Consider the following 14,487-nt stretch of genomic DNA (forward strand, 5'->3'; position numbering starts at 1 on the left):
ACGTTTGAAAGTTCTCGAATGTGTAAATATTCAACTTGTTTTTTTTTTTCGTTTCCCTGCGATGAGTACTTGGGCTCCTCCGGGGTGTGTAAATATCAGCTTTAGAAAAAAACCGGACGCACTCTGTTTCCGGTTAAAATCGTATCCCGTTTTGTATCCATAACTTCCTAACACATCCTCATCCCACATTGTGTTAATAAATTCTCACATTCGGCTCTATTGGGAGAGTGTCGTCGGCTGTGCAGAAAAGTCGAAACCTACCAACCGCAAACTTCCCATTCACCCACAACTGACAATCTCTTGGTAGCACCGCCCACCACCTAATGCCCATTTTTTCCGATTCACTTTGAAAACTTGTTTTCATTCTTGTCTTCCTTGTTTGTCCATTAAAATTAAAAAAAAAACCAGTATGATGAGTTCAAAAGGATAGACATCATTTCCCTCCCCCCCCCCCCCTCCTCTCCCAACAACGGAAAACATAGTCAAAGTTCGCTTTAAGCGAAAACATGTCGTGTTTGTTCGTTGCTGGGTATCTTCGAAGTTGTTGGGAGCTAATTATCAGCCTTTTTGCCCAACCATCAGTCCTCCCTCGACCCCTCTTATCCCCCTCCGATCCCTCCACATAATAAAACCACCCAAAATCCCTTTAGCCCCCCCGATACCCACAACATTACATACTAAAAACAATAGCCACGGACGGTAGCCGTCCACTGCTTTGATACCAAATGGAGTGTAGTGTTTTACGTGATTACAGTTTGGACAATAAAAGCCAGGGCCGACAATCGCTGAACTCGCAAAAAGTAGGACCGGAAAGTGATACAGATTCCATGGCGGAATACGGTGAAGGTGATACAGGTAATGTTTGTGTTGTGTTATGCTACTACCACTGCCCTGCCCCAGCCACCAAACAAACCCCATCCTCTTTTCTTCCTTTTTCTTTTTTCTCCTCTCTTCTCCCTCTCTGCTCATAATACATATATTCTTCTACCGATCACTCTTTGCTACGATGTGTGTGTTCTATATTGAATTTCCTCCTGCCATAATCAGCACCACAGGCCATCACTCGCTCTGTGTGTCCTTTTACTTTCATATTCTATTTCTTCATCCTACTGTGCCAATCACATCAACCAACATTCCATACACCCATCCACCCACCCACCCGTCCAACCGACCTGTCGGATGGGGTTCACACATCACCGCCCGCCCATCCGCGCACACTCTTGTTGTCGCCGCTCACAGTCACACCTATAACTCATCCCATGTTTTTTTCTCTTTCTCTTTCTTCGTCTCTCTCTCTATCATTTATTCGTGCCATCCGTTCTCTTTATCTCTCTCACTCTCACTCTCTCTGTACATCTAATTGCGTCATGCATCAGTTATTAGTACCTTGGGTTAGTAACAAAACATTCTACATTCATCATTTACCTCGATTATTATTACACACACCACCACACCCCACCCATTATATATATGATAGATTTATTAGCTGTGTGTGGTGGGAGGAGTGGTTCATTTTATTCCCACACATTTCTTTGTGCATCCCAATATTTTTTTGGTTTTCGTTCTATTCATTCACCATACAAACGTTTTTAGTCCTTTTTAGTCCTCACACTTACTGTTTGTTGTTGATTTGATCATCTCTTTTGTTTGTTCTCTCTATTTTTATATTACATGTTCTCTTATTTTTTATCTCTTTCTCTCTTATACTTTTCTATTTAGTCTCCTATTCTAGGTGCTTTTGCGATTTATCTCATTTATATTCTATTTAGTTGCATTACTTTAACAATCCTACGGTTGAGGTTACAGGAATGGGTTTACATCCCAGTTTTGCTAGCTTTAGATTTAGAATATTTAGTTTAACTTATTGTAACACACCCCAGTTGCCCCTTCCTTGATGAAAGTCTCTATAGAAATTAGTTCTAAAAATCCCCCCCTTCCCTTGTCTCGATAATTATAAATCAATGAAATATGTCAACTATGTTTCCTTTGCGCGCGCAACAAAAAATTGAAGAAAGCAGCGAGCTTTTACAACTCTCCGCGTCGCGCTTGTTTGCTTTTTCCCGCGCCACAAACGGCTCATCCTCGCACTGAGCTGACCCAAAGGTGTCTTTTAAATATTGCGCCCCCTCCCACTCCTCCCGCTGTGCGTTTTCCCCTTGCCTCCTGTGCCTTATGCGCATTTTAATCGGGTTTTTGTGCTGTTGCTTTGTTTTATTTGATTTTGAAGAGTTTTTGTTTTTGTGTCCTTCGAGTTTTGGTTTTGTCTTGCTTTCTTTTTCTGTGTGTTGATTATGTTTTGCACACAACCGCTACTCTTGCTTCATTAATCGCCCGTTCAATCCCACCAACCTGTGTTTGCTTCGAACTTTTTCAATTTTTTTTTCTTCTTCTCCGTTTTATCCTTTCCCTGTTTGCACCTCAGTAATGAAATGTTGTTTTTTTCTCAATGTTATGTGCAATTTCATTAAAACATTTTTAAGCTTGCTTGTTTTTCTCGGTCTGTGTTATTTTAGTTAAAAAAAAAGTTAGACAAACAAGTTGCACATAATTTTAACATATATACCCACACAGCAACTATATATATATATATATATATACATACAATAGTGTACAGATTTATTTTATCACACGTTTTCACCACCGGTTTTGTGTCTTCCCCGAAGCTAGAAACCGTATCAAAAGTTATCGTTTCTCGTTTGTGTATCATATTTTAATTGCTTTATATATATTTATTTAATTTTGATTTTCCGTTTTCTTTCATTTCCATTTCTTTTCCCACAATTATGTTTTCCTCACCCCTTCTACTCGGCTACGCGTCGTGCCGCCTGTGTGTGTGTGTGTGTGTGTGCTGCAGAAGGTATGAATGAGGACGGTTCCTTCATTGGACAGTACGGCCGGAAGGGTGGCAAAAACGCGGATAGCAATTCGCAGGCGTTCGCAACACTAGTTTAGTGAGGGATGCGTGTGTGTGGTTTTTTTTAGGAAAAAAAATCGTTGTAGAGCTACATCACTTCTTTTTTTGTCCAAACCGCCTATCTAGCGTGTATACGTACGCGCTTACCTTTCTCCCTTTTTTTACCCGCGCAACAGTAGCGTACAGATTGTAGAGTAAATGTGGATTGGAAACGAAAGCCGAATTCATGTTAGCGTTACGAAAGAAGAATGTATTAGGATTAAAAAAAAGGTAACAGGAACGGCGAGAGTTGGGAAAAGGGGGAGTATGATTAAGGGACAGTTACAGGTCAAAAGCCCCGTTCAAAAAGGCTAATTTGAAAATTTTGTACCGAAATGATGATGTTGTCCAACATCGATTCTCTGTAATTATGGATTGAGTTTCAAAGCTCACTAAAACAAACTTATAAAATCCACAACCGCTGCTCTCCTTTCCCACCTCTCCCCACACATCAACTCTCCCTCCAACTGCGTCGAACTAGTTTTTTTGCGCAATAAAAAAGAAATAAGAAAGCCACTACACTAGCTAGTAAGCAATCGAAGCGATGAAAAATGGCCTCAATAAAAACGGGCTGGGGTAGAATATTGGTGTGTTAGTCCGGGAACCGCACGATGATACCCCTTTTTTATCTCTCCGGCCACCTCTCGGCCGGCGGATGGGAAGGAAAACCCGTTGTTTTTTATTTTAAGTTTAGGTGTACACACACACACATCAATCGCGCACGTGAGATGATGCGTTTGTGTTAGGAAGTAGTTTTAAATGTCAGTCGCGCTCGGCGGGGTGAAGAAAAAAACATTGTGAAAACTAGTGAGCAAAATCAAAAGTGAAATCATCACACAACATAATTATGTGTTTGTTTGTTTGTTTGTTTTTTTCTTCTCGTAATAGTGAGCGCAATATTGTTGTAAAAACCCACCCCGAATAGAGTTTTGAACATAGATTACTATAGAGATCACACACACACACAAAAAATGCTGGTAGAAAGTGAACAAATTTTTACATTTAATTGAAATAGGACCAGCCGGGCGGGCCGGTAGGATGTTAGTAAAGTTAGCATAGTGCAACGAATCGAAATAATTCACGGAGCATCACAGCAAGCACACAACCAACTCTCTAGAGAGAGCGTACGTTTTGCGTCGCTAAAATTCTTTTATCTGTAGAATGTTGTTCACAAGCGTACAAGATAGAACGTCCAAGAAAAGAGGAGGGGGGTATGGGAGCGAACTACTGCGAATTTGCTGTCCTTGATCCGCCACCGCCACCCCAAACATACATCTACACCTTCTCCCGGGGTGTTGAGCGGGTTCCGTGAACGAAAATAAATTGCAGAAATCATTACAAACGCAACGACTCCATCACGACCAGCACGCACGACGCCACCTTCTCAACCATCGAAAACACAACACCGCCGGGCAATCAGAACCGTAAAAAGAAGAAGCCGTAGAAGGTGCCCAAGTTATCAGTGTTCCGTTTTTGCTGGTTTTTGTTTCACGGATTATGTTTTCTTTTCGGTTATCCGGAGCGACCACCCTCAAGCTCTCTCCCCTCTCCAAAACGCTTCCGCGTTGCACTGAGCGCACGCAATTTTGTGTAGGTATTTATGGTTTCCACTTTTAGTTTGTAGTACGAATGTTTTATGCTTTATTTTTATTTTTCAATACGCTCTCACACACAACACCTCCTGTATAAGGGGTTCTTTTTGATGCGAATAGTTGACACACACACACACACACACACACACACACACACATACACACACACACACACACACACACACACACACACACACACATACATACACATACACATACACATACACATACACATACACATACACATACACATACACATACACACACATACACACACATACACACATACACACACATACACACATACACACACACATACACACACACATACACACACACATACACACACACATACACACACACATACACACACACATACACACACACATACACACACATACACACACATACACACACACATACACACACATACACACACATACACACACACACAAACACACACACACACACACACACACACACACACAGACACACACAGACACATACACTTCTAGTGTTTGTGTTCTCTGCCACCTTGCCCGATTTGACCTTACTAATTGCTTTCCCGATTTTCTTCTCCCCTTCCCCGCCTGGCGACCCACAGGTGGCCAGTTCACCGAGGATGGCTCCTTCATTGGCCAGTACGTGCCGGGCAAGCCGCCCGTTAGCGCCCAGTCGACGCCGCAGAATCCATCGCTCCAGGGCGCCAACGCAGGCATGGCAACGTACGTCTAAAAAGTGTGTGTGCTCGTGTGCAACCACACACACACACATACACCCACGCGCGCGTCGCAAGATCATCTTTCACCTGGGCAGAGAGCAGCCTCGACTAATGTGTTTGAAAACGACAGCAGCAGCAACAGCAGCACAACACACGCGCTTGCAGCACACTTCGAAGCCGCTCACTCGCGAGGAGAAACTATTTAAAAATATTAGGAAATACTTAATAGATACAGCGAGAGAGAGGGCGAGCGAATGCTAGAAGGAGGGATTAATTTGCAAGACACTGCCCGCGCCTCTGATGAATACGTTAAGAATTTAATCGGCTTTGAGATAGAGTAAAACTTCCCTCCATCTCTCTCGCTCTCTCTCGCTCTCTTTTAAAGTAATTCCGTTTTTGGTTTTCGTTTCTCGGCAACAGATGAGTGAATAGTGAAATCACAAGACACAAAAGAAACAACACACAGCCGTTCGTGTGTGTGTGTGTGTCCGTGGAAGTGGTTAGAGAAAAGCGCTTTTAAAACAGAAAGCTGTTGACGATTGCTAGCAAAAGTATTAAACAACGTAGCGGCGGGAGAAGGATACGGGAAAAGCTTGTCGCGCCAAATCCCATTGTCAGTGAATGATCATCGAACCATATAGAGAGCGTGGCGGAAAGGAACAGTAGAGCAAGAGGAGGGGTGTGTTGTGGCTTTTGATTTTCTAATCATTTTGCTTTTTTTTTTCCTTTTTATCATGAATACCATCTGGTTTAAGAATCTCAACGTGACACACAGATTGAGCAATCGCTCGTATTTGAGGCCTCTGCCCCGTGTGTGTGGGAGCCGCCCCGTTAGCCTAATGACTCTGTGCATTAGCGATCGCATACACATATACAGAAAATCGCGATACAGAAAACCGCGCCTCACTTTGTTTCATCAAAGACTAGAAACTGAATCTCATTAATATGTTTTTTTTTTTTTAAATTTCGAAACACGAACTCCGCGCACAATGAAAATCTCGTTCGTTTGCAAAACATTTGCTTTCCAAAACACGTTAAAACGCGAAAGAAGATGCAGGGCAAGGTGTGTGTGTGTGTGACGTTGCTGTGTTAGGAGTTTTTGCGCGAGGGGGTTCAGTTCAACACAATCTTGAAACTTTGTTACGTCCAAATTGTAATCTTACGTGTAAATCTTACAGTCACGCTCTCCACGATTTTACGATTTAACGCTACGTGTTGTTGGTATAGGTTGCGAAAACCAAACTCTGAGACGCCTTTTTTGTAGGAAAAGCAAAACACGAACTCTCTCTCTCTTATTTTGCTATGAATATTGTTATCGTCGCCCTAAGTGTTAGTGCAGCTTCAGTTGAAAAATAGTGAAACCCAACGGAGGCAACAACGAAACTCTAGATTTGTGCTGCTATAACTACTAAGTGTCAGGTTGTTGTTATATCTTTACGTGTACTTTCTCTCAACCCCCCCGTTTTTCGCTTGTTTTGTAAACTTTTCGTGGTGTAAACCCCCGGTCCGAGCGAAGTGTGTCGCTTTGTGGATGATGGTGCCGCTGCCACGGAAAACAGCCCGTGCCTGTGGTCTTTGAGGCCTCCAAACACAGGGCTGTTGTGCTCTGGGGAGGGCGGAAGCGTCCAATACAAGTGAAATGAATCTCTTCTAACAGCCCACAGAAGGAACAAAAACGGCAACAAAAAAGCTCCCGTACAATATATAACAAAGTAACGAACGAACGAACCACTTGGCGCCGTGCTAGCAAAACGTGTGTCGGTTTTTATCTAAGAACTTGCGCGAAAAGTAATCGAGAAAAACAATATTTGTTCTTTCACTTCCCATTACAAACACTCTCCCACGCAACAGCACCACACACCCGTTGTGCGAAAGCGCGAAGCAGAAAATCTTTATCTTTAACATAATTTATAAATAAAACATTACTAGGAACTGTATTTGTTTGTTTTTTTTTTTATTTCATTGCTGTTGCGTTTCTTTTTCCCATTTTTCTATTTATTTTGTTCATCTTTTAGGTACTCTTTTTTGCGGTTGTGTTTTAGAAAAGGTAACGGTTTTATTTTATTTATTTTTTGAGTACATTTCTTTCAATTTTGCCCTTTTTCATTTTCATTTTAGCTAACCAATTTTGTCTCGCCTCTCGATGTGTCGGTGCGATCGTTTTTGCGCGCTTCTACTGACTGGGGGGGGGGGTGGGGGAACAGAAACTAAACACGAAAAAATATAAAACGTAGTTGAAACATGTTCCATGCGGTGTCCCCTACAGATACGCGTTTGAGCTATGCATTGCAACAACAGCAAAACACACATACACACACACTCACACAGGGTCCTTAGTGCAAATATTGAAATAGAGCAGTGAACACATTCGAAAAAAACAGGAGCACGGGAATGCTGCCGTAAAATAAACGAGATGGGGCTTAAAAACTCGTGTACCACACAACAGCCCCACCGGGAGGAAACAGGTGTGAAGGATAATCCTTGCTTTAACGCACACACACACACATTCACGCATACCTGTCGGCTATAATGAATCGCTCGAGCTTTGATTTGTCTTTAAAAATGCTACTCGCAGAACGACGAAACGCGCCACGAAAGGGTTTCTAGGCAATGAACGCAGACAAGGATGGGAGATATGGGGGCTGCTGGTAAACGAACGCACAAAATGCGCACAAATGATGTGTGTGTGTGTGTGTGTGTCTGTATCTGTGTCTGTATGTATATGGTGGGAAAATAATATTATCTGTAGTAGAGCTAAACCCCTGTTTCCGTCTTTGCTTTCTGTTAGTCAATCTATTATTTCCCCAATATTCATTTACATACAATCACACACACACACACACACACACACACATACACACAAGCGCATGCACCTTGAAAAGATAGAGCATGCTCCTCCATCCTATGCCGTGCTGCCCCATATTTTCCATCATGCGAATAGAAACAGTGTGGCCGCGAGATAAGGTTAGGGAAGAAGGGATATTGTAATTACTATTTAAGAGGTTATTGCTATTTATGGACGCGCGGCTAGTGCTTTTTATTCGATAACTTGTTTTTCGGGGAGTTTTTTGTTTGTTTTGTTCTATGTTCTAGATACAGGAAGGGCATGGGGAAATATTGATTGGAAACAACAGCGAGAGGCGAAAAAAAAAAACAACACGAACTAAAGGAACATTTGCTTATGTTGTTGAGTACGAAGCTAAGCACATACACATTTTAAATTACTTTAGTAGCAAATGGTGTTCACACGGATATTTATATATATATATATATATATATTAGTAGAAGTAAGGGCGAGAAGATCAGCTGGTAAGAAATGATAAGAATTTAAAAGTAAGCAAACAAAACAAAAAAGAAACCAGGTGGAATTGTGTTGCAATGCACAACATTTTATTGTACCTTCTCTGTCCTCTGTGAGCTTGATTTTTGGTGCAATTGATTATGCTATTTTTATATAGGCACTTACGCTTTTCGCTGTAATTTGTAAATGGCGCCTTCCCTATGGGGGAGAGGGGCGCTCTTAGTGTAGTTGCTTATCGCTGTAGGTGTTGGTGTTTTTGTTTTCCTTTCTGTTTCGATTAAATTAAAAGCTAGAAATGGAAATGAAAAATCGAATGGAAACACTCGCTCTTGAAATGAAGGATAGGGAAGAAGAACTACCAAGTGGAGAAAAGAGAGAATAACATGCCGAAAGTGAAATAAAACTGCGTCAAACCCGGAAAAAGGAAAAGAAAGAAAACACAAGAAGAATAGGGAAAACTTTTAGCATTTACACACGGGGGATAGTAAGGCTTTTCACACGAGGCTCGCGGTTGTTGAAGCAAACAAAAAAAAGGAAAAAAAGAAAGCCAAACATGACTGAGCAAAGGGAGAGAGAGAGAGAGAGAGAAAGCGGTAGAGATTTGAGTGTGATCTTATTTGAGGCAAATGATGAAAAGCTTTCACACAGTTTTGGGGGCCACTTTCGAAGGTTACGGTTTGGGTTTGCGCTTTTGCCAATGCTTTGATTGTGCAACAGCAGCGCTACCGCACCACCACCCTGCTCCCCATCCTCCCCCTAGCAGCACTGCCGCCAATTGGTCGCATCGGATTTTGAGTTTGCGTCCTTCCGTTGCATCTTACAGGGTTTTCCAAGCCAGAGTTTGGTTGTCGATCTGCCATTTCATTTCCATCATAATATTTTTTTTAATTACTTCAGCATGATTCTCAACATTTCAACCGGCCGCTGCGATAATACGGGGTTTTCCAAGTCACTTTCAAATGTGCACATAATTATTCACCACATCCAAGCAGTTTTTCAACAGCTGTCAAATGGTGTACTTGCTTCAAAATGAAATTTCAGTTTTTACACATGATTTTCAACACATCACAAAGAACAGTCAAACTCAATCCAGCTGGAGGCGTGTTGAAAATCAAGCTGATGAAATTAAAAATTATTTGGATGGAAATGAAATGTTAGATTGATGTGGATTAACATCTTGCACGTGGTGAATAACAGTGTTTACATTCGAAAGTGACTTGGAAAACCCTGTATTTTCACAGGAGTTTGAAGCCGGATCGCATCACCCGTTGACAGTTGAAGTGTTGAAAATCATGCTGAAGAATTAAAAAAATATGATGGAAATGAACTGTCAGATCGATGTGGAATCACATTTTGCACGTGGTGAATAACAATGTTTACATTGGAAACTGAATTGAAAACTGAATTGGAAACCCCTGTAAATGAAAAACAACACGACAAAAACACAACTTTTAACACAACGCAGAACAGGGTTAATAGTAGGTTGGGTGTGGGAGAATGGGGTGGTGTAAACAAAAAAAAAAAAAACATGATTAGTAGTGTAGCATTCTTAACGATGGGTTTGGGGTAGGGGGTTATGAAACAAACCAGCAACAACAAAAAAAAACCAATATGTTTAGTATTATACCGCGCAAGTGCTTTTTATATATTATTGTAAATGCAAATCAGACGAAAAGAAGAAAAAGAAACGAAATGAAAACAAAAAAAAACATGGTGATGAGTGGAGGGAGCATGTGAGTGCGTGCGTGTGTGCGTGCGGGAGATTAGAGAGAAGGTGTGGGGTAGGGTAAGGGGTAGGCTCGCGAAGAGATAAAAAAATCGCGCACACACACACGCACGCGCACGCACACAGCTTATACTAGGTTCTATAAAGATATACATATACATCTATGAATATATAGTGTCGATGAAATTGTAGTCTAACGTATTCTAATTTTCCTTCCCTTTTCCTCCCTTCCTTCCTCCCCAGACCTCCCCCCCCCCCCCCTCTATTTCCCCCAATGTCCCGGAGGATAAGCTCCAGCCACCCACCCACCCCGCATGCACAAAACAGCAACCAACACCGTATTTGTAAGCGCTTGCCCAGCATCTCTGGCAGCAGGGAGGCAACTACTTCTCTCCACTCTCTCGATGTGTGTGCTTGTTGGCGTCTGGTGTGTTTCTTTCGCTGTGGTGCACGTGGACGCGGTACTACTTGCTGTGTCGCTAAAACAAATTAAAAAGATGTAAACCATACACTTGAAGATGCACTCCCGATGGAGGTGCGATGCTCTCATACTCTCTCTCTCTCTCTCTAAGATATGTATGCTAAATGGTTCTTCTCTAAAAATTAATGTTACACACCTTTACTTTCTCCACCACTTGCCGTCGGAATCTAATGAGTCAAAAGAATTGCGAAGAGTCAACAAAAAAAAATAGGTTAAAACACATGTGCTTTTGCCCGCTCGAGAGGGATGTTCTGATGATGATGGGATGATACTGTCCACACACACAGAACCTTATTCTCTTTTACATATTGCATATAAAAAAGAAATGCGGAAATGCGAAGCAGCCAATACATATGAGAGCCCCTTGACATAACAATCATTAGAGAGCATATTTCAAATGAACACACACACACACTCACATAACCATAATTCATTTATAGCATTTAAAAAAAATATATAGGAAAAAATACACTGCCGTTTTCGGTATGCTACTACTACTCCACGTGTCCTAAGCAACGGACCAAACAAAATATAAAAAAAAGAATATTCATTTTCCACAACCCTTTACTGATACACAAATACTAAAGAAGAAAACAATGTGAAAGGAAGATAGGAAAGAGAGAGAGAGAGAAGAAATAGAGCAGAGGAGGAACTCCGCAAGCAAGTGGAGCACATATTTTGATATGAAAGTTAACCAAACCAACAAGCGAATGCTATCAATGCTACACCACTCTTAAAGCGCACTAAAAATCGCATAACTTCACACACACACACCATTCGCCAATCAATTAGCTAAAAAAAAACAAAGGAAATCTTAATCACAAAAAGAAAACGGGGAAATCCTTATTTTACATGTGGGTCGTGTGTACGGCTGGTGGGAGAGTATTATCCTTGTAAGATGTGCGCGTGTATAAATCAATTAGAACACGAGAAGAACACGGTGTTGTTAAGTGTGATGATAATGATGATGATGAGGATGGATAAGACAACGCAAAATTCGACATAGATTAAAAATCTCACAATTAAGTTGCAGAAGAATGCGCACATGTGCACAGACAAAAAGCAAGAGAGAGAGAGAGAGAGAGAGAGAGAGAGAGAGAGAGAGAGAGAGAGAGAGAGAGAGAAGAAAAAAAAAAAGAAATAGCATGACTGGGTGTAGTAAACCGCAAGCTTTTGCCTAAAAAAAGAACTAACAAACAAAAATACAGAAATAAATGTTGGCATAAGCTAAAGTGCACAGAAACCAAAGAGAGAGAGAGAGAGAAAGAGAAAGAGAGAGAGAGAGAGAGAGAGAGAGAGAGAGAGAGAGAGAGAGAAAACAGCAAATAAGACGGGTGTCTGGCTTCACGGTTCCACATTTGAATCCTGGATTAATTCTTTCTTTCAGTTCATTGTCCTTACAATTATTACATCAATTAAACTAACCACAGTGCAACACGGTGTCAGATACGTAGGGAAAATAGTTTAGCATCGGGCAATAGAGATATGTAGCAAACGTATACTAATTGACTTAGCTGGCAGAGCAACAATTCATCAACCGAACAGATCAAACGCTGTATAGAGCGAACAGAGGGGACAGATCAGTAGGGACAGATTTACTAAAAAAAAACATATTTTTCTAGCACAACTCATACTCAAAAAAAAATAGCAAAAGCAAACAGCTCCTCTTAGTATCAAGCTCGCTCATAAAACTCACATATATTACACACTGTACCGGGTAAAGGGTGCTGAAACGGATCAACAGGACGAATGCCGTCTAGAGGGCCGTAGTCGGCCGGAGGAAGAATCAGAGAACAAATGGCTTAAACTAACATTTATTCGACCGGAAGATCTATTTGTGTTTTCCTTTTCTTTTTATGATTCTTTTTTTCTCATTTTTCATTTCTGGAACGAACCGTATGGTGGTGGAGTGCTAAGCGGGATAGTGGATCGAAATGGCCTGCCCGGCCCATCCATACAGAGAAGAGAAGGAAAGATAGCGAGAGATAAAGATAAAGGGAGGTCAATAAAAATGCATCGTCTTGTCCCGAGTATAAGAGCGTGAGGTACGCCGATAATAAAAAAAAAACATGGGCGTTAGTGTCCTTTCACTACATCATGATGACACGGGTCTACTAAAGGGTCTTCTGCTGTGAAAACTGCATAACCGCCATCCAAAGAGATACCAAGATATATACAGCATCATCAGTAATTTAATGTACGTTTAAGTTTGCAAGAGTTCTTCGTCAACACATGATCACCTCAGAAGTAAGAAATTTCCAATAAATACTGCCTACACTCTCGTTCTTTTCGCAAAGTTGGGGTACAAGAACCACAATTTTTTTGGAGGTTCGTACGAGTCACAGAGCGTATGGAAAGATTTTTGCAGATTTCATGGAAAGATTTTACAGAGTCCCTGGATTTATGAAGTCGATTTCATAGCAATCTGGGATCAGAAGTAACTAGCGGGAGCTAGTCTTATTGGTTATTAGGGTCATTAGAATTAGGCCAAAGATTCTGTACGCACAAGTACGCTGTTGCTTGTTTCTTCTCTGCTTCAACGCTATTATTCCTGCGCCAGGGGCCAATCCTTCGCGTGGCCTGCCGGAGAAGCTAGGAAGTCGTAGCAGTGACTAGTTGATTACTCCATAGCAGGATAGGCAGTTCTTCATATAGCATTTCATCCATTCGAGGCTTGAACGGCATATGAGGGGCATATTGAGAATGCAACTTTGTCTTTGATTTTTGGTATTCTCATCTTCTTCTTCTTCTGTTGGCTCAACAACCGTTGTCGGTAAAGGCCTGTCTGTACCACTTAGGGGGTTGGCTTTCAGTGACTAATGGTTCCCCCCCCCCCCATAGCAGGATAGTCAGTCCTACGTATGGCGGCGTCATGGGTTTAAGTCCCGAATAGCCCCATACGTAGGACTGACTATCCTGCTATGGTAACAATAAGTCAGTGAAAGCCAAGCTCACTTCACTAGAGGGTACAGACAGGCCTTGACCGCCAGTAGTTGTTGTGCCAAAAAGAAGAAGAAGATATTTTTTTTATTGGAGGACTTTTAATTCTCCAGTCGTTTGAGCTTAATCTGCGACTCGGTTGTTGAACAACGTTTTGGGTTGTATATTTTTTTATTCAGAAGTAATGGTCACAGAAAACACCGTACTGCTTAAAATGAATGACCAATATTTTTGAATCTATTATTCAATTTATTTATATCAATTTGAAATTAATTAAGTTGCATAACATTTCAAAAATAATTTTGATTCAATTAAGTGATATTCGGCCTTTTGTCTTCAAATCACCTTCTGCAAGCTGTTTTGAGATAACGACCTGCGCGGCCATGACGGTTTGCATATACTGTTGGATCAACTGTAACTGCTCTGTAAGATGCAAGGAGTGGACGGATTCAATCCTCTATTTTAACGGATTTTTGTTCCCGTAACTATGATCTACCAGTGAGTGTTACCTAAACCGCCATACTCTCTATATTGTGCATTCACCCCAAAAAAAATCATTGTTTCTGTATTTATGAGTACAACGACCTAATATCCTCTCACAACTAATGCGACTACTGGATCAAGATGCACCCGGCGCAACTTGCCAACGGTCGAACTGAATTTAAATCCGCACCAATTCGCGTCATTCCTGTGCTGCCAGAACTGTCAAAAGCACAATCCGTTTACACCCTGCCCGCCGAATGCTTCGCCCCGTACAGCCAGCCCAGCACAGG

General features: G+C 41.5%; 1 protein-coding gene across 16 annotated transcripts in view; it reads left to right on the forward strand.

Moving 5' to 3' along the window:
• LOC1272313 (neuroglian) overlaps positions 1 to 7,203 on the forward strand; it is a 47,789-nt gene extending 40,586 nt beyond the window's left edge. For 4 of the 16 annotated variants that reach the window (XM_061663173.1, XM_061663174.1, XM_061663171.1 and 1 more), the window contains exons 8-10: positions 737 to 855; positions 1,377 to 1,391; positions 5,150 to 7,203. In XM_061663173.1, the coding sequence (XP_061519157.1) occupies positions 737 to 855; positions 1,377 to 1,391; positions 5,150 to 5,280 (265 nt within the window). In that variant the 3' untranslated portion in view covers positions 5,281 to 7,203. Of the gene's footprint in view, positions 1 to 736; positions 856 to 1,376; positions 1,392 to 2,854; positions 4,400 to 5,149 lie in introns of those variants that run through there. The other 12 variants (XM_061663183.1, XM_061663181.1, XM_061663182.1 and 9 more) reach the window with 9 other exon arrangements.
• The last annotated feature ends 7,284 nt before the right edge of the window (positions 7,204 to 14,487 follow it).

The sequence above is a fragment of the Anopheles gambiae genome, chromosome X (assembly GCF_943734735.2).
Source record: "Anopheles gambiae chromosome X, idAnoGambNW_F1_1, whole genome shotgun sequence".
NCBI lineage: Eukaryota > Metazoa > Arthropoda > Insecta > Diptera > Culicidae > Anopheles > Anopheles gambiae.